This window comes from Lampetra planeri, chromosome 18 (genome assembly GCF_965212315.1).
Source record: "Lampetra planeri chromosome 18, kcLamPlan1.2.h2, whole genome shotgun sequence".
In the NCBI taxonomy this organism is placed as follows: Eukaryota; Metazoa; Chordata; class Hyperoartia; order Petromyzontiformes; family Petromyzontidae; genus Lampetra; species Lampetra planeri.
This window is the reverse complement of record NC_136124.1, coordinates 6,891,321-6,915,885: the sequence shown is the minus strand read 5'-3', so window position 1 is coordinate 6,915,885 and position 24,565 is coordinate 6,891,321. Positions and strand designations below refer to the sequence as shown.

The window sequence follows — 24,565 nt, the reverse complement described above, 5'->3', positions numbered from 1 at the left end:
CTGTGGCTCAGTGGCTCAGTGATTCAGTGGCTCAGTGGCTCAGTGGCTCAGTGGCTCAGTGACTCAGTGGCTCAGTGACTCAGTGACTCAGTGGCTCAGTGGTTAAGTGGCTCAGTTGCTCAGTGACTCAGTGGCTCAGTGGCTCAGTGACTCAGTGGCTCAGTGGCTCAGTGGCTCAGTGACTCAGTGGCTCAGTGACTCAGTGGCTCAGTGACTCAGTGGCTCAGTGGCTGTGACTCAGTGGCTCAGTGGCTCAGTGACTCAGTGACTCAGTGGCTCAGTGACTCAGTGACTCAGTGGCTCAGTGGCTCAGTGGCGATGTCGCTGCCGAGCGAAGGCCGACGGATACAGCAATTACTGGGGGCTCGCGTCCCGGGGGGATGGGGGGAGGGGTTGGAAGGGGGTGAAGAGGGGAGGGGGGTGAAGGGAAGGGGGGGGGGGGGTGAAGGGAAGGGGGGAGGGGGGCGAAGGGGGGAGGGGGGATGAAGGGGTTGAAGGGGGAGGGGGATAAAGGGAGGGGAGAGGGGGATGAAGGGGGGGTGAAGGGGGGTGAAGGGGGAGGGGGGGTGAAGGGGGGAGGGGGGGGTGAAGGGGGGAGGGGGGGGTGAAGGGGGGAGGGGGGGGTGAAGGGGGGAGGGGGGGGTGAAGGGGGGAGGGGGGGGTGAAGGGGGGAGGGGGGGATGAAGGGGGGATGGGGGGATGAAGGGGGGAGGGGGGGTTGAAGGGGGGAGGGGGGGTGAAGGGAGTGAAGGGGGGTGAAGGGGGGTGAAGGGGGGAGGGGGGGTGAAGGGGAGAGGGGGGTGAAGGGGGGAGGGTGGGGGAAGGAAGGAGAGGGGATGGGGGGGGTCGGTGGGGGGGGAAACACGTGGGCGAGTTTCAGCGCCGCTCCTGAGTCACTGGAGGGAGGGAACGGTGGCGCACGAGTTAGCGCACTGCGCTCCAGTCGTGTGAACCCGGCGACTCGGTTTCGATCCCTGGCCACGGCGAACATCAGCGGCGAGTGAACCCCGACCCGGTCCCGCCTCCTGCCACCCCAGGACCAAAGTCCGAACGAACAACTCCCCAGGAGCGACGAGAGCGTGGGGAGGAGGGAGGTCGCTAGCCAGCAGTGGATTGACAAAGGGGGCTGCACGACAGACGGCCACTGCCGTTCCGCTTCTACCGAGAGCAATTTGTGCGTGAGTGGTTAAGTGATTCTAGATTTGAAGTTTTCGTGACTGCAAGGATTCATATTGTTAGGTTTTTTCGGTAAAGTCACGTAGGTAAAAAATTAAATTAAAATTAATAAAAGTAAAATAAAAAAAAATAAGCTATCGTGCCGTGACGGTTCCACCTGAAGACGGAAGCTTGGGTTGCCTCCGAAACCTCGTGATTTTAATTTTAATTTTATTTTACTTTTATTAATTTAAATTGAAATTTTTTACCTACGTGACTTTACCGAAAAAACCTAACAATATAGTGGTTAAGTGAGTTGGTGCGTGTGGGTGGGTGAGTGAATAGGGCTGTGTGTGTGAGTGAGTGAATAGGGCTGTGTGGGTAGGTGAGTGAGTGAATAGGGCTGTGTGGGTGAGTGAGTGAATAGGGCTGTGTGAGTGGCTGAGTGAATAGGGCTGTGTGAGTGGCTGAGTGAATAGGGCTGTGTGGGTAGGTGAGTGAGTGAATAGGGCTGTGTGGGTGAGTGAGTGAATAGGGCTGTGTGAGTGGCTGAGTGAATAGGGCTGTGTGAGTGGCTGAGTGAATAGGGCTGTGTGTGTGAGTGAGTGAATAGGGCTGTGTGGGTAGGTGAGTGAGTGAATAGGGCTGTGTGGGTGAGTGAGTGAATAGGGCTGTGTGAGTGGCTGAGTGAATAGGGCTGTGTGAGTGGCTAAGTGAATAGGGCTGTGTGAGTGGCTGAGTGAATAGGGCTGTGTGGGTGGGTGAGTAAATAGGGCTGTCGACCCGTGGCACCTGGGTCTGCCCCGTGACCTCCTGCCAGCGGGCGTTCGACACTTCACGTGGCCTCAAGGTGCACCTAGCTTGGCACAAGCGTCGCGGTGACGTCCCCGCCACCGAATGGCGGTTGTTGTTGAATAGGGCGGTGTGGGTGAGTGAGTGAATAGGGCTGTGTGAGTGAGTGAATAGGGCTGCGTGGCACGTGGAGGAGCGGATCAATTTTATGATTGTTCTGGTTAAGGACATCTCGGCCGCTATATTCATGCTAAATTTCCCTTCCAGAACATTGTTAAAATGTAATTAAAATTTACATCAGTCATGTGAATGCGTGTTGGGGATTTAATAGCATTAATATATATGAATGTATGAGTGTGTGTGGAGGAGGTGTGTGTGTATGGGGTGGGTGTGAGTATATGATTGACAATGCGTTTTTATGAATATGTGATGTGTGTGTGTGGTGTGGGGAGCGGTGGTGCAGTAGTTAGCCTGGCACGCTACGAACGAGGCAATGACTCGCCATGGATTCCCACTCACGGCCAACGCTAGTGGCGGTCAACGTCTAAACTGGACCTGGGCTTCCCTGAGGTCGGCACGGCTTTAAATGAGTACCTTTTGCACTGGGGGGCGTGGTGCTTGTGACATAACCCCCTCGTGCGCCGTGTCGGCCTTAACAGGTGCTCATCCTCGCAGCGGCTTTTGGCTAACCATCGAACAAAGGCGGTCGCCGCATCGCGCGGCGCTTTCAGATGAGCTTCTTGCGGCCGTCTGGAACACTCTACCGTCCGATGTTAGGCCGCCACTGGAGCTTTGCGCTTCGCAATCGAGATTGAAAACTAATTTCTTTAAAACTGCGATTTGTGCTTAGTTTGTTGTCCTTTCCCCGCACTTCCAGTTAGCCACGGTTTGCTACGTACGGTGCAAAAGAAGTTCAACGTACTGTCCATACTTGCATGCTCACTAACACCACTTGCCCCAAAAATCTGCGCAGGCTATGCGGGGGATCTTTGTCGTTGTGTATGCGCGTGAGCATGTGTGCACATCGGTGTTTAAGAGAACGAGCAAAATAACCCCTTGCCCTGCAATTAAAAATAAGAGACAGCTGTCAGCCTGTCATTTGCATACTCTTCTCACGATCCCGTACTCTGAGGACTCTAAGTTCGCTCGTTTCGTTTCTCAGTCCGCTTGTCCTGATGAGGGTCGCGGCGGCAGCGTGTTGAGTAGGGTCGGTCCACACCTCCCTTTCCCTGGCGACAGACTATAGCACTAAATTACAATACACTACATACTACTATACGCTACTACACTATACTCTACTACACACGACTATACACTACACTATACACGACTATACCATACACTACTATATACCAGAGGTGGGACAAAGTCATTGTTATGCAAGTCCAAGTCGAGTCGCAAGTCATCAAATTCATGACTCGAGTCTGACTCGAGTCCAAGTCACATGACTCGAGTCCACATCTCATAGGTGGGACAAAGTCATTGTTATGCAAGTCCAAGTCGAGTCGCAAGTCATCAAATTCATGACTCGAGTCTGACTCGAGTCCAAGTCACATGACTCGAGTCCACACCTCTGCTATATACTACACTACTATACACTACACTGATATACACTGCACTATACACTACACTACTAGACACGAAACACTGCTATACATAGACTCTAGCTCTTCCTAAGGAATTCCCATGCGTTCCCAGGCCAGTCGAGGGACATTGTCCCACTGCCACCAGCAGCGTGTCCTGGGCCGGCCCCGGGGTCTTCGCCCAGCCGGACGTTGCTGCTGCTGCCCGGTAGAGTTCCAGGGAAGTCTACTGCTGCCCGGTAGAGTTCCAGGGAAAGTCTACCGGGGGGCATCCTTACCGGGTGCCCGAACCACCTCAACTGGCTCCTCTCGATCCGGAAGAGCAGCAGCGGCTCGACTCTGAGGCTCTTCCGGATTACCGAGCGATTATTTTTTTTATATATTCTCAAGGATTTGAAGAATATTCTGGCAAAAGAATTGCATTAATCGGAGCACAACTTGAAAAGTTCGGGACATTTTGAATTAACCGAGAGGTCAGTCTTCGGTATTCGTTACGCCGAACCTCTACGGTGTCGCTACCTATTATTGTTATTATTGTCATCAGTTTTAAATGTCTCCAGAACTGATTTTGCCGTTCCAATTCAACTCAACGTTCAATATGTTACACGCAAAATCCCGTGTAGCCAGTTACCCAGCTAGCTTCGGTGGCAACTGCCCGCAGCAGCCACTAACAACACAGTTGTTGTTGTGGTCGTGAGGAGCCTATATGGCATCGATTATCGTTCAACAGTAGCAGTATGATAGTTGAATATATGCATACAAGAACAATAATAATATTAAATAATTTATATCCCTTTAGCAGTCGACTGCTGGGTGAATTCCTCCCACCCCCCAATCCGCATTGTCCACAGGATTTTTTTCACACCATACTTTAGCACATTACCAAGGGGACTTTGTCTTCCTCTGTGCGAGCATGCGAGAACATAAACAATGGCGTATCGGCGTGCCCGTGCGCGCGTGTGTAGGGAAGAGGCGTGCGTGAAGACACCTCAGTGCATTTGCATGTGCGAGCGCGAGCACTAATGGGTGCTCGTGTGTGGGCGAGTGCCTCGGGTTATTGTCGACGCGCTCTGCGCCTCTGACCCAAATCAATTAAGCGACGCTCATGACGGGGACGCGAATGTCTACAATGTAGAAATCCATTATCCCGTTCGCCCCGGTGAGGTGACATCTTGTGCGGCGGAGTGGCGTGTTACCGGCACTTGATGTCGGAACGACACATGAGGTTTGCGCGTAGCTTGGAGACCACGAGGCAGATGATCTTCACGAAGATGAAGAAGTTTACCTGGGGGGTCACGGGCAGAGGTCAACAACGTCAGTCACCTGGTCCCGCTCTGGGGCACAGGTGGGAGTACCCTCCCCTGGGGCTGAGTCCCTCCCCTGGGGTTGAGCCCGTCCCCTTAGGTTGAGTCCCTCCCCTGGAGTTGAGCCCCTCCCCTCCCCTGGGGCTGAGCCCCTCCCCTGGGGATGAGCCCCTCCCCTCCCCTGGGGCTGAGCCCCTCCCCTCCCCTGGGGCTGAGCCCCTCCCCTCCCCTGGGGCTGAGCCCCTCCCCTGGGGCTGAGCCCCTCCCACCCCCTGGGGCTGAGCCCCTCCCCTTAGGTTGAGCCCCTCCTCTCCCCTGGGGCTGAGCCCCTCCCCTGGGGTTGAGCCCCTCCCCTCCCCTGGGGCTGAGCCCCTCCCCTCCCCTGGGGCTGAGCCCCTCCCCTCACCGCGATGGCAGCGATGATGGGCAGGCGGATGATGAGCCAGTAGTTCATGTTGTAATTGCGGGTCCAGCACCTGGAAGGTGAACACAGGGTGATCAGCAATCCCCGATAAACACAGGGTGATCAATAATCCCCGATAAACACAGGGTGGTCAACAATCCCCGATAAACACAGGGTGATCAGCAATCCCCGATAAACACAGGGTGATCACTAATCCCCGATAAACACAGGGTGATCACTAATCCCCGATAAACACAGGGTGATCACTAATCCCCGATAAACGCAGGGTGATCAGCAATCCCAGGTGAACACAGGGTGATCAGCAATCCCGGATAAACACAGCGTGATCAATAATCCCCGATAAACACGGGGTGATCAATAATCCCGGATAAACACAGCGTGATCAATAATCCCCGATAAACACGGGGTGATCAATAAACCCCGATAAACACAGGGTGATCAGCAATCCCAGGTGAACGTGGGCTAATCAGTAACCCCAAGTGAACGCGGGCTAATCAGTAATCCCAGGTGAAGGAATGCAGTGGCACGCTCGTGGCTGCGAAAAAGCCACGGATGCTGGGTAATGATGGACCTGTGATGAAGGTACCAAGGGTTGCCATGGCGACCCGAAATCTTAATTAATTGCCGTCGGTGCGCGCTAATCGCGGCATTAGCAGGGGAAGGGTCGAGACGAGACAACGTCTCCCCCCCCATACCCTGTCACCTGCCTCCCTCCTCTCCCACCCCAGGCATGGAGATGTAATTGCGTGTGCAGGTTAATTGTTTAATTGTGTGCCAGACACTCGCATTCGCCAGGGGGCGGGGCCAATCACGGGGTGAGGGCAGTAGGGGAAGGGGGCAGCAGAGGGGGCAGCTGGAGGCAGAGAGGAACGGGGGGGGGGGGAGGGTGAGGGCAGCAGGGGGTGAGGATGCAGTGGAGGGTGAGAGTAGTAGGGGGCAGCACCCGTACCCCACGTTCTCGTTCAGTTGCTTCACCACCACCCATGGCACCACGAACAGCACGGGGGCTCCTGGGGGACGGGTGGAAGGGAGGGGGGGGGCGAGGGAAGAGGGGAGGGGCGAGTGGGGGAGGGGTGAGCGGTGTCACAGGTGGTCAGTCGGTGACACGGAAAGGTCAAGTCGAGGTCACTGGCCATGATGCTGCCATGTCACGAGCAGTAGCGAGCATCACAAACATCAGTATCACATCAGCAGCATGTTTGCGCTTACACGGCGCTTGTTTCAACTCCTCAGCAACTGCAAGCGCCTCGCGTCTCGTACAATCTCAAACAATTCAAAGGGCACCCCCAGTGGCAGCTGCCCCCCGCGCACCTCTGCGAAAAAAAGCAGCGACTGCGCTGCTGTACCACTTGATGATGGTGGCGATGGCGATGATGATGATGATGACGATCTTAGTATTGGTAATGTTTCTGACGGCGTCATTATTTGTAACGGTGAGTGACGATGTTGCGTTTAATGTTTGATGAAGCGGGGACCCTGTCGGGTGCGAGCTTCTGCCGATGTCTATCCCCACATCGATCAGCCGCGGCGCGCAGAGAAAGAGAGAGAAAGAAATCGGATTAAGTCGCAGATACGACAGAGTAAAAGACATAATCCTCGGATCATGTGGCACTAATGAGATAATGCGCGGGTAAGCCTTCCAGTCAACTCACAATAACCCAGCCCCGCGCCTCCTCTGGGCTCCCGCGCCTCCTCTGGGCTCCAGCCCCTCCCCTCCTCTGGGCTCCAGCCCCTCCTCTGGGCTCCAGCCCCTCCCCTCCTCTGGGCTCCAGCCCCTCCCCTCCTCTGGGCTCCAGCCCCTCCCCTCCTCTGGGCTCCAGCCCCTCCCCTCCTCTGGGCTCCAGCCCCTCCCCTCCTCTGGGCTCCAGCCCCTCCCCTCCTCTGGGCTCCAGCCCCTCCCCTCCTCTGGGCTCCAGCCCCTCCCCTCCTCTGGGCTCCAGCCCCTCCCCTCCTCTGGGCTCCAGCCCCTCCCCTCCTCTGGGCTCCAGCCCCTCCCCTCCTCTGGGCTCCAGCCCCTCCCCTCCTCTGGGCTCCAGCCCCTCCCCTCCTCTGGGCTCCAGCCCCTCCTCTGGGCTCCAGCCCCTCCTCTGGGCTCCAGCCCCTCCTCTGGGCTCCAGCCCCTCCCCTCCTCTGGGCTCCAGCCCCTCCCCTCCTCTGGGCTCCAGCCCCTCCCCTCATCTGGGCTCCAGCCCCTCCCCTCCTCTGGGCTCCAGCCCCTCCCCTCATCTGGGCTCCAGCCCCTCCCCTCATCTGGGCTCCAGCCCCTCCTCTGGGCTCCAGCCCCTCCTCTGGGCTCCAGCCCCTCATCTGGGCTCCAGCCCCTCATCTGGGCTCCAGCCCCTCCCCTCATCTGGGCTCCCTCCCCTCATCTGGGCTCCAGCCCCTCCCCTCATCTGGGCTCCAGCCCCACCCCTCATCTGGGCTCCAGCCCCTCCCCTCATCTGGGCTCCAGCCCCTCCCCTCATCTGGGCTCCAGCCCCTCCCCTCATCTGGGCTCCAGCCCCACCCCTCATCTGGGCTCCAGCCCCACCCCTCATCTGGGCTCCAGCCCCTCCCCTCATCTGGGCTCCAGCCCCTCCCCTCATCTGGGCTCCAGCCCCTCCCCTCATCTGGGCTCCAGCCCCTCCCCTCATCTGGGCTCCAGCCCCACCCCTCATCTGGGCTCCAGCCCCTCCCCTCATCTGGGCTCCAGCCCCACCCCTCATCTGGGCTCCAGCCCCACCCCTCATCTGGGCTCCAGCCCCTCCCCTCATCTGGGCTCCAGCCCCTCCCCTCATCTGGGCTCCAGCCCCTCCCCTCATCTGGGCTCCAGCCCCTCCCCTATCTCTCCTAGGAGCCCCCGTGCCATGCACGTAATTAAGATATGTGTCATTGTTTCACGCACGTTATTGTAATCTACATTACACAACACCGCAGTAATTGGGAATTAAATGACAATAGTCCTGTAATTTTGTAATTCGAATGCACAGAGTGATCTGTCGACAGAATTCCCAACTCAAAAAATGCGGAGAAATTTACGGGGGAAACAACTTTATTTAGAAGCCTTGACACCTCTCCCACCAACCTGGCGGGGATTCCAGGGATGTTCTAGAATGGATAGAGTGTGAGTGGTGTGTATTATCAATGTTCTAGAGGAGCTGGAGAGTGAGTGACGTGGATTATCAATGTTCTAGAGGGGGTAGAGAGTGAGTGGTGTGTATTATCAATGTTCTAGAGGAGCTGGAGAGTGAGTGATTTAAAGTATGATGACGCTATTCCTTGCCTCTACACGCATCCAACCAATCCAAATGACACTAATTACATCTCTCATAAAGACACGGAGCCGCCCCCTTTAACGATGTCCTATCAGCTTGCTGTGAATAAGCTAAGTGAGGCATTATCTAAACACACACACACACACCGTGTAACCAGCATTGGCAAAACATCACAACGCTGACAAATTATCTGCAAATCACTCAATTGGGATGGCCCACAGTAGCAACATCGTCCCCTCCCACGAAAAACTTGGCAGGACCCTCCTGAAAATACGCACAGCGATTACAAAAGGACTGCACTGAGAAAACATCAGCGGGGTATCTATACACGGCTCAAACTTCATTTGAAGCTTTCGTGACCGTAGGAATTACTCTTTGGTTCTTTTGGTAAAGTCACGTAGAAAGAAAATAAATTAAATTATAGAATACGACGTTTCGATTGCAACACAAGCAACCGTCATCAGGCAGTACTAAATTTGAGAGACAAACTACAGACACGGAGACACGCAGACAGACACACAAGCAGAGAAAGACAACACACAGACACAGAGAGAGACACACAACATAGACCCACAGAGACCCAATGCCTCTGTGTCGAGGCCTTAAATAGAGAGGGGGGCAGAGAGAGAGGTGGGTCTGCTGGAGCAGAGAAATTAGCATGTCAATGGAAGACCCAACAAGACTGGTACATTTTAGAGAGGGAAGAGAAAGAGCGAATGGACCTACTACTGGTACATTTTAGAGAGAGAAATAGGCAGTTTGAGTGTCTATGTTGTGTGTCTCTCTCTGTGTGTCTCTGTGTTGTCTGTCTCTGCTTGTGTGTCTGTCTGTGTGTCTTCGTGTCTGTGTTTTGTCTCTCAAATGTATTTCTACCTGATGACGGTTGCTTGTGTTGCAATCGAAACGTCGTATTCTATTATTTAGTTTATTTTCTTTCTACGTGACTTTACCGTAAGAACCAAAGAGTATACACGGATCCCTCTGCATTTTACGCACTTATGTAGCCCTTGGTTCTTCCTGGAGCACCTGGAGTTTCCTAAAATATTTGAATCTTCCTAGAGTACGTGGAACTTCCTAGAATATCCGGATCTTCCTGGAGCACCTGGAGCTTCCTAGAATATCCTGATCTCCCTGGAACTTCATGGAGTTGCATGGACATGCCTGGAACACATGCAAGTAACAGTAGAATATCCGGATCCTCCTGGATCGCCTGGAGCTTCCTCGGATATCTAGACCCACCGGAAGCTTCGTGGAGCCACCGGGAGCTCCCCCCCCTCTCCCCCCCCCCCTTCCGCCCGGAGCTGTGGCCTCTCACCCCAGCCGATGGCGACGTAGGCCTTGAAGGAGCGGCGCTCGGAGAAGACGGCGAGCGCGAGCAGCGTGTGGAGGTAGACGCCCTCCACCAGAAGCCAGTAGTAGTTTGCGGCCACGCAGTACTGCATGAGCACAAACACCGCCTTGCAGGCCGCAGACTCCTGGGCCACGGGGTCACGGGGAAGAGGGGTCACGGGGGATAGGTCACGGGGGTCACGGGGGGAGAGGTCACGGGATCGCGGAGAATGGGTCCCGGTGAGGGGTCGCGGTGGCATGGGAGAGAGGGGTCACGGGGTCGCAGAGAGGTCACGAGGTCGCAGAGAGAGGTCAGGGGGTCGCAGAGAGGGGTGACAGAGTAGCAGAGGGATCCCTGGGTAATGGGGGAGAGGTCACTGGGTCGTAGAGAGGGGTAACGGAGATAGATCACAGCAGGAGGTGACAGGAAACAGTTTTTAGATCATAGCGAGAGGTGACAAGGTAACAAAGATGTCAAGGTCATGGGGTTACAGAGAGGGGTCGCAATTAGAAGTCACGGTGAGAGGTGACAGGATCATGACGAGGGGGTCACGGGGAGGGTTCACGAATGACCAAACCACCCGGAATGCACCGGATCGCGTCAGCTATGTCAGAGGCTAGTGGCAGGGTTGGGTGTGCTGTGGAGTAAGGGGTGAACGTGTGGGGTGAGGGATGATCGTGTGCACAGCAAGTCCGCACCTGGTGAGCGAGCACTTCATCCCAGGCGCCCGTGTCGCTGTCGGAGGCGTAGATGCTGCGCAGGACAGCGTCCTTCACCAGGATGGAGATGGCGCGGAGGATGAAGGAGAGGAACAGATTCAGGTGGATGTAATTCCTCGTGCAGTGCAGCCTCCTATGATCGCACACAACACACAAAGACAACGATAAACGTTCCCCCCCTTTGCAGCCTTCACAGAACGCCGGGCCAAGCGCTGTTGGGTTACTAACACAAGTCAGAGGCTCCTGATGTATTTTAGGCTGAGTCGACCTAGGGGATGCCCAGTCTTCTTCCATCCCTTCGCGCTCAACGCTGCTGCTGTTGCTGTCCACCTTCCCCTCTTATCTCGACCCTGCCTCGCGACGCGGCATATCCTGAGGATCGTCCCAAATTGGCTCGTCTGCTCCCGCGTCTCCAGAGGAGGCCGCTCCCTCCGTGGCAGAGGGGGACCCCAGTTTCAATGTGAGGACACGCGGCGAGGCACGCGGAGATGTGGGAAGACCCCAACAGGGAGATGTGGGGTGGCGCGGGGAGATTTTGGGGAGATGCAACGGAGGCGTAGGGAGAAGTGGGGAGGTGCGCAGAGACCGACGAGATGCCGGGAGATGCGGCGAAATGCACGGGAGGTTTAGGGAGACGGGACATGTTGGGAGATGCGGGGAGACGCGGGGAAGCGCAGGGAGATGCGGGGCCACGCGGGGAGAAGTAGGGAGACGCGGGAGATGCGGGGAGCTACCGGAAGAGCAGGAGGATGGCAGAGGCGAGCAGCAGAGCGGCGAGGGAGAGCGAGTGGCCGACCGTGTAGACAGCGTGGATCAGGGACAGCAGCTCCCGGGGCTCCTCCTGCAGCTCAGCAAACAGTGCATAGCGTACACCTATAGCGTACACCCATAGCGTACACACATAGCATACACCCATAGCGCACACCCATAGCGTACACCCATAGCATACACCCATAGCGCACACCCATAGCGTACACCCATAGCGTACACCCATAACGCACACCCATAGCATACACCTATAGCGTACACACATAGCGTACACCAATAGCGTACACCCATAGTGCACACCCATAGTGTACACCTATAGCGTACACACATAGCGTACACCCATAGCATACACCTATAGCGTACCCACATAGCGCACACCCATAGCATACACCTATAGCGTACACACATAGCGTACACCCATAGCGTACACACATAGCGTACACCCATAGTGTACACACATAGCGTACACTTATAGTGTACACCCATAGTGCACACCCATAGCGTACACCCATAGCATACACCCATAGCGCACACCCATAGCATACACCTATAGTGTATACCTATAGCGTACACCCATAGCATACACCCATAGCGCACACCCATAGCGTACACTTATAGTGTACACGCATAGCATACACCCATAGCATGCACTTATAGTGTACACCCATAGCGTACACCTATTGCGTACACCCATAGCATACACCACATAGCACACACATATAGTATACAGCACATAGCACACACATATAGTATACAGCACATAGTATGTACCCGATAATCACGATGATTAACCCAACGCGCTGGCCTATTGATGAAGCAGAGACGGCGGTACCATTGGCATTCCCTACACCTCTGCTGCAGTTGACGGACAGCGAACATGGCGTCCGTGCAGGACCACCCCCGGTCTGAAAACCACTCTGGCCCTCCGCAAGCTTCTCCTCAGCATGCCTGGCCAAGCGACGTTACATCATTTCTTGCCAGGACCTTTCCCAGCACGCTGAGGAAAATGAGTGCGGTGCCCCAGGCCAGGGCGTCCTTTCCATTCCTGCGGAAGCCGTCCCGTGGACCGGACGGTTGTGATGGTCTCACAAAGGTGGGCGGAATGCGCGCAAACGTCGCCCTCCGTTTGCAGCTCCGGATCGCCCCTTCGCACTTCCCCAACAGATGGCAACATCGGCCAACCGCTCACAAGCAGCGGCTATTTCCTCCAATATTTGAGGCACAGCAAGCACGAGCGGGGTCAACCTCACCTTGCCCTGTGATGTCGTTTGAGCTGAGGGGTTTCCCCCTCCGACCCCCCTTCCCACCCAAGACCTCGCAGAAACGCTCGGAATACTTGCGAACCTGTTCTTGGCGGTCGGAGATAGGATCACCATTCTTTCCCTTACCGGTGGTAATGTGTGCGGTGCTGCGGGTTACCGTTTTAACGGAATTAAAGAGCGATCTGAGATTGCAGCTTCCATCTCCTCAGCACACACTCAGCGTGTGCGCGCGTGCCGCCTTTACAGGTGCTACTCGCTACCAGCACTTGCCCCTGCGGTCTGCTAAGGCTTTACGGGGGATCTTTTGTCTATGTTACAGACGGAGTCTGATTGGTCGGTTCCGGTCCCTCTGGAGGGCCAGCGTGGTGACGTCGGCACACGTGACCGGTTAGCTGTGGAATGTTTTTTTTTTTGTAGAACGGGGCTCGGGCAAAAATTGGGAGCGCGGAGAAAAGCTGCGCCCGTCAATCGGCCGTAATTCTGGAAACGCCGGAATGCCACAGAATTCCTCAACAACGTGAACACGAAACTGTCCACGGATCGCGAAGCAAGGGAGAGAGAGAGATGGGGGTGGGGGGGAGATGATGAAATCGGGGAGCGAGTGGGAGGACAGGGGGACACGGCTAATGGAGAGCAGGTGGATGGAGGAGTGGAGAGAGTTGAGTTTTTTTTACATTTAACAGATTGCGATAGATATTCGTAGAGGTAAACCATTGAGATGGAGGGACATCTCGGGTTTGCAGCGGTGTCCAGACGGCACCGCGAGCACGTCAAGATCGTACATCTGTAACCTACACATCTTTGTGCTGCTGCTGTCTAAAACAATACAGCCACAAATCTGACTAATTTGTTAGTTGGTGGTCTAGGCAAGGCTGTGTGCGTTACACGCCCAGCGTGCAGGGCAGGACTGACCAATCACACCGTCACCTCTGCCCGTCTAGAAATCACCTTCTGTTGTGTACTGCTACTCCAGAGACGACTCTCCAGCCCTTATTGTATTCCAGTCTGCTGCGGGCACTTCTCTGTCTGATGAGTTTAACATTTTTTATGGAAATAAAATGTGTTAGTAGGGAAGAGGCAGCTGAGTGGAATGCAAGGGTGGGAGGGGAGAGCTGAGAGGGGGTGGAGGGGGGGGGGTGTAGTTCGTGGGAGTGAGGGAGGCAGGTGACAGGAATATGGTCGTGAAAGAGAGTAATGGGGACACCTGTGGGGTTGACGGGAGAGGCGAGGGCGAGAGTCGAGGAGAATATGGGGAACGTGACGAGAACATGGAGCGAGGAAGGTGGAAGGTGACTGGAATAAGAGCGTCGGACACATCGGGTGATGGGAACACGTGGGGAGGGTGGGGGTGGGGGGAAGGACGAGGGGAGGGAGACAAGGAGGAGACGTGGGTGGGAAAGTTAGAGAGAGCGGGAGAGCCAAAAGAAGCGGTCACTGTTCTTTAAGATTCATGAGTTCCTGCGGTGTTTGGTAGAAAAAAAAAGAGTAAAAACGAGCATAAGCCAGAGAGACACGGGACCAGTGCCCAGCGCCGCGTCAAATTTACAGCATCTTGATTATACAGAGCCTACGTGTGTCAGTGAAATTTACACTCGCGCATGCACGCACGCACACAAACAGCGCGTACCACGCACCACGTACACGCACCACGTACCACGTACACGTACCACGTACACACACCACGCACCGCATACCACGCACCACGTACACGCACCACGTACACGCACCACGTACACGCACCACGTACACGCACCACGTACACGCACCACGTACCACGTACACGTACCACGTACACGCACAATGTGCCCAGAGCGCACGGCACACGTCCATGTAGCGCACAGCGACGGCAGCCGGCGTCACCGCGGCACTTGTGCCAGGCTATGTGCACTTTGAGGCCAAGTAAAGTGTGGAGGGCTCGCGGGCGGGGCAGGCCCGGGTGGTGTTACGGGTTAACTGACTGACGTGACTGACGAATGCCCAAAACAAAAACAAAGACAAAGATCCCTCGTGTGGCCACAACAAGCTGGTGGGTCAAGTGCTGTCCATGAGCACCTATGAAGGTCGGCATGACACACGAGGGGGTGGGTGGTATTTGTCTCCCTAGTGGCGAAGTTACACACCACACTAGGTATTCATTTGAGGCTGAGTCAACCTAGGGAAGGTGCAAGAACGATTCAGATAATCGTCACTGGTGTTCGCCGTGAGCGGGAATCGAACCCGGGTCGCCGGGTTCGCAGCGCAGCGCACTAACCGCTACACCACCGCTCTCCGCACAGACACACACATGCATCATGTAGCAACACACCACCACATACACGAGGCTAACATCACACGACACATAGAATATGAATTCCTGCAGTCACGAAAGATCGTTGCACTTGTTTACCTAGGAAAGCCTCACCGAGTATCATGACTCACTTTCAGCAGGGTCCTGCCAAGTTTTCACCGAAGGCAGCGATGTTCGATTATGGAGCACCCCAGTGGAGTAATTTCTGGGTCATTTTTGCAAATGTGCATGGACCGTGACGCCGCAACACAATGGCACTACTCTTGCGCATGATGTCACGGGATCTTTCGCGTCCACTGTGAAGCGGACGGCACGCGGTACTTTGACGGTTTCACACTACCGCGGTATTAACCACGAACCTCCGCATCGAGCTGCGAACGCGCCACCGCCGGGTCAAGTCAAGGATCCACATTGACCCCCTTGTACCGCACACACAGCACACACCCAGCACACACACAGCACACACACAGCACACACACAGCACACACAGCACACACACACAGCACACACACAGCACACACACAGCACACACACACAGCACACACACAGCACACACAGAGCACACACACAACACACACACAGCACACAGCACACACAGCACACACACAGCACACACACAGCACACACACACAGCACACAGCACACACAGCACACACACAGCACACACGCACACACACAGCACACACAGCACACACAGCACACACACACAGCACACACACAGCACACACACAGCACACAGAGCACACACACAGCACACACACAGCACACACACAGCACACACACAGCACACACCCAGCACACACACAGCACACACACAGCACACACAGCACACACACAGCACACACACAGCACACACAGCACACACACAGCACACACACAGCGCACACACAGCACACACACAGCACACACCACTCTGCACACTCCGCGTGCCCCGCACACACACACACACGCCCCACACATACCACAAAGACAAAACTCCCCCCATAGCCTCCACGGCCTGTTGGGGCAAGTGTTGTGTTAGCGACCACCTTTGAAGGCCGGCACTGCACACGAGGAGGGGATGTGACCAGCACCAAAGCTGCGGAGTGGGATATGGAAGACAGTGGGAAGGGGCTTGTCGCTTTCACTTTGTAACAAAAACATTTTGTTTTTTAATTCCTAGGTAGTAAGTGTTATTTCCTAATTGCTTATGCCTTAGAAGTACAGAACATGACTATTATTCCCCACAAACTTTGCTTTTTTGACAGTGATATTTTGAAATGTACCTATTTTCAATGAGAAAACGCGGTGTGCATTTGTGTCATCCCTTCACGTAAAGTCCTGGTCACAAAAGCAAAGTTTGTGGGGAATAATAGCCATTTTTTATACTTTTGAGGCATACGCAATTAGAAAATAACACTTACTACCCAGGAACAAAAATCGTGTTACATCGTGATATAATTGGAGCATTTCCTCCATCAGTCAGGTTCTCTGGGGTGGTCTGGACCGCGTACCCAATGCAGCCACAGCAGCTGCATGAGCCACAGTCTTAAACCTCGACCATTTCCTTTTGGCATCAGAAAGGAGAGGGGGGGGGGTTATGATGCCGACCCCAGCTGTAAGCAATAATCAAATTCTCGCTTGCAACTTTTATCAGCTATCCGATACCAGACTATTGTGGGTGTGAATGGGGGATCCTAAGGTGTACGCCTACCACTGCGGTGGAAGAATGGCAGTCGCATTTTATAAATGACAAGCCGACGGTCAACTTTACAGATCAAGCCCACAAGTAGGTCCTGACGTATGTACGTACGTATGCTGAACTTCTTTCGCGCCGTACGTAGCCAACCATGTTAATTGGAGGTGCGGGGAAGGGCAACAAGGACATGGGCCCGCAATCCTACGTTCTGTCACTACATAGTCCAGCAGATGCTCTTGCCGGGACCCGGCGTGCATCGATTTGTTGTGGATGTGCCGATGCCATCACAGCGTGCCATTACAAGCCCACGGGCTGCACGGAAGTCTTGCAGCCTCCTGCCCCTCTTCAATTTTAAGATGTTTTTTGTTCATGTTTTTGTTTTTTGTTTGTTGCGGTTGCACCCGATTCAAGAGCCGAATGGCTCACAGGGCTATACCTAATAAATTAACTTGAACTTGAACTTCAATGCTTGCATCATGACCCACTCGGGGGCATTCAAGTCACCCGGTGAGATGACTCGATCCCGACGGGCCACTTTAGCCAGCACCTGGGGCAGAAGGCACCCGCCTCGCCCGTTACCCTCCACTGATTTTCAACTTCGACGGCGGTGGTATGGGAGCCACCACCGCCGCCGCCACCGTTCCGCGCCTCCTGACACAACACACGCGCACCGCACACACCCCGCACGTGGCGCACGCTCTGCCGCGGTGGCGGTGCTAGTGGTGAGTACCTGGTTGGTGCGGTCCTCACACTCGCTCACGTTCCTCCACGTCTCGTTGGATCCGTCCATGCGGAGCCACGTCCCATCGGCTGAGCAGAAGCGGTACGCCCGGCCGAACCACACTGTGGGACACACAGACACCGCACCGTGAGATACACAGACACCGCACCGAGACACACAGACACCGCACTGTGAGACACACAGACACCGCACCGAGAGACACCGCACCATGAGACACACAGACACCGCACCGTGAGACACACAGACACCGCACCGTGACACACAGACACCGCACTGAGACACACAGACACCACACTGAGACGCACAGACACCGTGAGACACACAGACACCGTGAGACACACAGACACCGCACTGAGACACACAGACACCACACTGAGACACACAGACACCATATTGAGACACACAGACACCGCACTGAGACACACAGACACCACACTGAGACACACAGACACCGCACTGAGACACACAGACACCGCACTGAGACACACAGACACCACACTGAGACATACAGACACCGCGCTGAGACACACAGACACCGCACTGAGACACACAAACACCGCACTGAGACACACAGACACCGCACTGAGACACAAAGACACCGCACTGAGACACACAGACACCACACTGAGACACACAGACACCGCACTGAGACACACAGACACCGCACTGAGACACACAGACACCGCACTGAGACACACAGACACCGCACTGAGACACACAGACACCGCACTGAGACACACAGACACCGCACTGAGACACACAGACACCGCACCGTGAGATACACAGACACCGCACCGCGAGACACACAGACACCGCACGAAGTCACCACCACACAGGCCCCTGAGCCGAGGAGCGGGGCGGGTAGCCCCCCCCCACCCAGCCCCCACTGACTGCCCGGAGAGTTTGCCGACTAAAGATCGATCACTCCGCGTGGGCATCGCTCGTCACCACGGCGACCGTAGCAACCAGCGCGGGATCCACGACCAGCACCTGCGGCCACCACAGCTACAACCCCCACAGAACACAGCACTTCAAACACCACACCACTACAATACCACCACAGCTACAACCACCACAGAACACAGCACTTCAAACACCACACCACTACAATACCACCACAACTACAACCCCCACAGAACACAGCACTTCAAACACCACACCACTACAATACCACCACAACTACAACCCCCACAGAACACAGCACTTCAAACACCACACCACTACAATACCATCACAGCTACACAACCCCCACAGAACACGGCACTTCAAACACCACACCACTACAATACCATCACAGCTACAACCCCCACAGAACACAGCACTTCAAACACCACACCACTACAATACCACCACAACTACACAACCCCCACAGAACACGGCACTTCAAACACCACACCACTACAATACCATCACAGCTACAACCACCACAGAACACAGCACTTCAAACACCACACCACTACAATACCACCACAGCTACAACCACCACAGAACACAGCACTTCAAACACCACACCACTACAATACCACCACAACTACAACCCCCACAGAACACAGCACTTCAAACACCACACCACTACAATACCACCACAACTACACAACCCCCACAGAACACGGCACTTCAAACACCACACCACTACAATACCATCACAGCTACAACCACCACAGAACACAGCACTTCAAACACCACACCACTACAATACCACCACAGCTACAACTACACCACACCGCCGCTACAACCACAACTATACAACCGCCACAACTACACAACCACCACAACTACACAACCACTACAACCACTACAACCACAACTACACAACCACTACAACCACTACAACCACAACTACACAACTACTACAAACACTACAACCACAACTACACAACCACCACAACTACATAACCACCACAACTACACAACCACCACAACTACACAACCACCACAACTACACAACCACCACAACTACACAACCACCACAACTACACAACCACCACAACTACACATCCACCACAACTACACAACCACCACAACTACACAACCACCACAACTACACAACCACCACAACTACACAACCACCACAACTACACAACCACCACAACTACACAAACACCGCACGAAACCGGCTTCTCGAGCATCGTGAGTTAAGGGTCTCGGCCCGGCCGCCAAAGTAGAATATGAACGGGAACACACACAATCTTGATTTGAAGCTTTCATTACTGCAGGAATCCATACTCTTTGGTTCTTTCGGTAAAGTCACGTAGGTAGAAATAACATATTTTATATATAAATATTTTATTTTAAGGTAATACGTAACTTCTTCTTCCTGCATAATACAGGGTGCTTCAAGCTAAATGTTAACAGTTCTGAGAATTTGCAACAAAATCACAAGCAATGTGCTGCCTCTGGGCTGTGGAGACGACCTGGAGAAGATTCCAGGCACGCGTTGACAGCGATGGCGAACGAGTGGGAGAGACTCTTTGACTTTTTGAAGCTATTAACATACATTTGTTATCATGTTTACAGTGTATTAGCCGTTCTTTTCCCATTAAAAACCACAGTCCCATATAAATGTTCACATTTGTTATGAACCACCCTGAATATCATCACGTAACATTTGCTTCAGCCTTGAATTTGGCTAAATTCGAGCTCCGAGAAAGAAGCGCGCGGGTTTGGCCATCACGCCACGGGCACCGCCCTCTCTTGCGGGGCGGGTGGGAGTGTGCTGCCCCTTTCACTTTGCTCATCGGTGGTAGTTCTTTGATACCCGATTCCACGGGTCCTGCGAGATTTTCCGAAAAGAATCTTCGTCTCATGACGCGTGCAGGGTGCGCTGTGTGGGCGATGCAGCGAGGTTTGTGGGCAATGCAGGGCGCGCTGTGTGGGCGATGCAGCGAGGTTTGTGGGCAATGCAGGGTGTGCTGTGTGGGCGATGCAGCGAGGTTTGTGGGCAATGCAGGGCGCGCTGTGTGGGCGATGCAGCGAGGTTTGTGGGCAATGCAGGGCGCGCTGTGTGGGCGATGCAGCGAGGTTTGTGGGCAATGCAGGGCGCGCTGTGTGGGCGATGCAGCGAGGTTTGTGGGCAATGCAGGGCGCGCTGTGTGGGCGATGCTGCGTGGTGTGGGCAATGCAGGGCGCGCTGTGTGGGCGATGCTGCGTGGTTTGTGGGCAATGCAGGGCGCGCTGTGTGGGCGATGCAGCGTGGTTTGTGGGCAATGCAGGGCGCACTGTGTGGACGATGCTGCGTGGTTTGTGGGCAATGCAGGGCGCGCTGTGTGGGCGATGCAGCGTGGTTTGTGGGCAATGCAGGGCGCGCTGTGTGGGCGATGCTGCGTGGTTTGTGGGCAATGCAGGGCGCGCTGTGTAGGCGATGCAGCGTGGTTTGTGGGCAATGCAAGGCGCGCTGTGTGGGCGATGCAGCGTGGTTTGTGGGCAATGCAGGGTGCGCTGTGTGGGCGATGCAGCGTGGTTTGTGGGCAATGCAGGGTGCGCTGTGTGGGTGATGTAGCGTGGTTTGTGGGAAATGCAGGGCGCGCTGTGTGGGCGATGCTGCGTGGTTTGTGGACAATGCAGGGTGCGCTGTGTGGGCAATGCTGCGTGGTTTGTGGGCAATGCAGGGCGCGCTGTGTAGGCGATGCAGCGTGGTTTGTGGACAATGCAGGGCGCGCTGTGTGGGCGATGCAGCGTGGTTTGTGGGCAATGCAGGGCGCGCTGTGTGGGTGATGCAGCGTGGTTTGTGGGCAATGCAGGGTGCGCTGTGTGGGCGATGCTGCGTGGTTTGTGGGCAATGCAGGGCGCGCTGTGTAGGCGATGCTGCGTGGTTTGTGGGCAATGCAGGGTGCGCTGTGTGGGTGATGCAGCGTGGTTTGTGGGCAATGCAGGGTGCGCTGTGTGGGCGATGCAGCATGGTTTGTGGGCAATGCAGGGTGCGCTGTGTGGGCGATGCTGCGTGGTTTGTGGGCAATGCAGGGTGCGCTGTGTGGGCGATGCTGCGTGGTTTGTGGGCAATGCAGGGTGCGCTGTGTGGGCGATGCAGCATGGTTTGTGGGCAATGCAGGGTGCGCTGTGTGGGTGATGCAGCGTGGTTTGTGGGCAATGCAGGGTGCGCTGTGTGGGCGATGCTGCGTGGTTTGTGGACAATGCAGGGCGCGCTGTGTGGGTGATGCAGCGTGGTTTGTGGGCAATGCAGGGTGCGCTGTGTGGGCGATGCTGCGTGGTTTGTGGGCAATGCAGGGTGCGCTGTGTGGGCGATGCAGCATGGTTTGTGGGCAATGCAGGGCGCGCTGTGTGGGCGATGCTGCGTGGTTTGTGGGCAATGCAGGGCGCGCTGTGTGGGCGATGCTGCGTGGTTTGTGGGCAATGCAGGGTGCGCTGTGTGGGCGATGCTGCGTGGTTTGTGGGCAATGCAGGGTGCGCTGTGTGGGCGATGCAGCATGGTTTGTGGGCAATGCAGGGTGCGCTGTGTGGGTGATGCAGCGTGGTTTGTGGGCAATGCAGGGTGCGCTGTGTGGGCGATGCTGCGTGGTTTGTGGACAATGCAGGGCGCGCTGTGTGGGTGATGCAGCGTGGTTTGTGGGCAATGCAGGGTGCGCTGTGTGGGCGATGCTGCGTGGTTTGTGGGCAATGCAGGGTGCGCTGTGTGGGCGATGCAGCATGGTTTGTGGGCAATGCAGGGTGCGCTGTGTGGGCGATGCTGCGTGGTTTGTGGGCAATGCAGGGCGCGCTGTGTAGGCGATGCTGCGTGGTTTGTGGGCAATGCAGGGTGCGCTGTGTGGGTGATGCAGCGTGGTTTGTGGGCAATGCAGGGTGCGCTGTGTGGGCGATGCAGCATGGTTTGTGGGCAATGCAGGGTGCGCTGTGTGGGCGATGCTGCGTGGTTTGTGGGCAATGCAGGGTGCGCTGTGTGGGCGATGCTGCGTGGTTTGTGGGCAATGCAGGGTGCGCTGTGTGGGCGATGCAGCACGGTTTGTGGGCAATGCAGGGTGCGCTGTGTGGGTGATGCAGCGTGGTTTGTGGGCAATGCAGGGTGCGCTGTGTGGGCGATGCTGCGTGGTTTGTGGGCAATGCAGGGTGCGCTGTGTGGGCGATGCTGCGTGGTTTGTGGACAATGCAGGGCGCGCTGTGTGGGTGATGCAGCGTGGTTTGTGGGCAATGCAGGGTGCGCTGTGTGGGCGATGCTGCGTGGTTTGTGGGCAATGCAGGGTGCGCTGTGTGGGCGATGCAGCATGGTTTGTGGGCAATGCAGGGTGCGCTGTGTGGGCGATGCAGCATGGTTTGTGGGCAATGCAGGGCGCGCTGTGTGGGTGATGCAGCGTGGTTTGTGGGCAATGCAGGGTGCGCTGTGTGGGCGATGCTGCGTGGTTTGTGGGCAATGCAGGGTGCGCTGTGTGGGCGATGCAGCATGGTTTGTGGGCAATGCAGGGTGCGCTGTGTGGGCGATGCAGCATGGTTTGTGGGCAATGCAGGGCGCGCTGTGTGGGTACTGCAGGGCGCTTTCCCGGTTTAACAGCAGCTGCTATCGATCGGAGCCTTCAAGAACCCCTGAGGAAACACGCTGCGCTGCTGCAGATTATGTTGCTGATGATGCCGCTGATCATTATCAAGGAAATCCTGCTGCTGATGATGCTGTTGCTTCTACTGATGCTAATGATACTCCTGCTGCTGCCGATGATTATGATGATCTTGCTGATGATTAGAACATCGCCTCCAATGATGTTTTATTTCAATGTATTTTTTGAAGAAGAACTCGCCCCCACTGAAGAGGGCATCGCAATACTTTACGGTATAAATTAAATGAATGTAGTCCGACCTACATATCATCAAAACACACGAATAAAAATATAAAAATGAGAGTCTTGCAGAGTTTTCCTGAGCTGTTTCGGTGCTCGGAGCCAATCTGAGGACCCGGTGGAAGAGTTCCACATCTCGGGCACCACACTCGAGAAGGCCCCGACAACCACTTCCAGCCCCAGCCGAGAATTAACACTTCTAGGTTGAGCTCGCAGAGCCTGCCCTGAGGGGCGCAAGGTATGTATCTACCAGACGTCTGGGGGGACAGACGGGACTGCGGGTACTGAGCTTTGTAAGTCCTTACAGCGAACTTTAATTGTACGCGATGGCTGAATGGTAGCCAGTGCAGATGATGGAAGATTGTTTTTTTTTTACGCGCTCGAAGCGGCTAGCGACGTCTAAAGCGTTGCGGGCAGCCGCATTCTGCACTGGCTGCAATTTCCGAACCAGTCCACGAGGCAGCTTGGCACACAAAGGCATTTCCGCAATCCAGGAGCGTTGACACAGAGGCGTGAAGCGGTGTTTCGAGATCGCCATCGGATAAGAGGGGGCTCAGCCCTGGGAGCACTCTTAGGTGATAAATAAACAGCTACGATCGAACAGCACAGGGAGAGGGCGTCCTCCATTAATTCACGGGGGATCAAGCTCCCCCTGCCCCATCCTCATTCTCTGACCCTACAATCATCAGCTCCGTCTTGCCGGTTCTCATGCATCCGTGCAGCCACCTCTGCCAGGCAGTCTGTTGCGCAGGCGAGATCTGCAGCTGGGTCACCTGAGAAGGAGACACATATCTGGGTGTTTCATCGGCGTGCTGGTGGCACTGTAACCCGTGCCTCCGGATGACAGCTCCCAGCGGCCTAACATAGACATTGAATACAAAGGGGAGATAAGACTGACCCCTGAGGGATACCCTAAGGGGAGGGTTCCGGCAGGGGACACGTGGGGACCCAAGGCCACTTGGTGGGTCCCAGCCCTGCAGAAAAAATCCAATCCGCTGCGAGGCGGTGCCTCCGATTCCTGCCAGGTCCCGTAGGAGCTGAAATAAAACCCCACGAATCGATTGTATCAAAGGCCGATGACAGGTCCCACATAGCAAGGGCTGAAATACAGCCCCTGGTCTATCGCCGTGAGGACATCGTCTGTCACGCAAACCAAGGCGGACTCAGTTCCACGATGGGCGATAGTTAGCGAGGATATCAACATCCAGTCCCGTTTTATTGAGAAGTGGTCGCACTAAAGCACTTTTCAGCGGTCACAGGGACACTCCTTCTGAAATGGAAGAGTTGACCAATTGGGTCACCATTGAGACCACAGGCTTAAAGGCCTCCTTAAGAAGCCAAGATGGACAGGCATCTCAATCACACGTGGTCCATTTCATCCGCGCAGTAGTCTGGATGAGGTCTGCAGGCAGGACCGGTAAAAAAAATATCCTCAAAGACGAGAGGAGCCCTTGGGTCCAAGCTAGGATCAGCACTAATTGCTGGGC

At 55.3% G+C, this 24,565-nt stretch overlaps 1 protein-coding gene across 3 annotated transcripts in view; it reads right to left on the bottom strand.

Moving 5' to 3' along the window:
• Positions 1 to 24,565, bottom strand: part of LOC144723564 (glucagon-like peptide 1 receptor) — a 62,369-nt gene that overhangs the window by 11,992 nt on the left and 25,812 nt on the right. For 2 of the 3 annotated variants that reach the window (XM_078602407.1, XM_078602408.1), the window contains exons 4-10: positions 17,287 to 17,399; positions 11,296 to 11,408; positions 10,541 to 10,694; positions 9,828 to 9,987; positions 6,208 to 6,268; positions 5,241 to 5,310; positions 4,727 to 4,815 (exon numbers count right to left, since the gene is read on the bottom strand). In XM_078602407.1, the coding sequence (XP_078458533.1) occupies positions 4,727 to 4,815; positions 5,241 to 5,310; positions 6,208 to 6,268; positions 9,828 to 9,987; positions 10,541 to 10,694; positions 11,296 to 11,408; positions 17,287 to 17,399 (760 nt within the window). Of the gene's footprint in view, positions 1 to 1,650; positions 4,816 to 5,240; positions 5,311 to 6,207; positions 6,269 to 9,827; positions 9,988 to 10,540; positions 10,695 to 11,295; positions 11,409 to 17,286; positions 17,400 to 24,565 lie in introns of those variants that run through there. The other variant, XM_078602409.1, reaches the window with a different exon arrangement.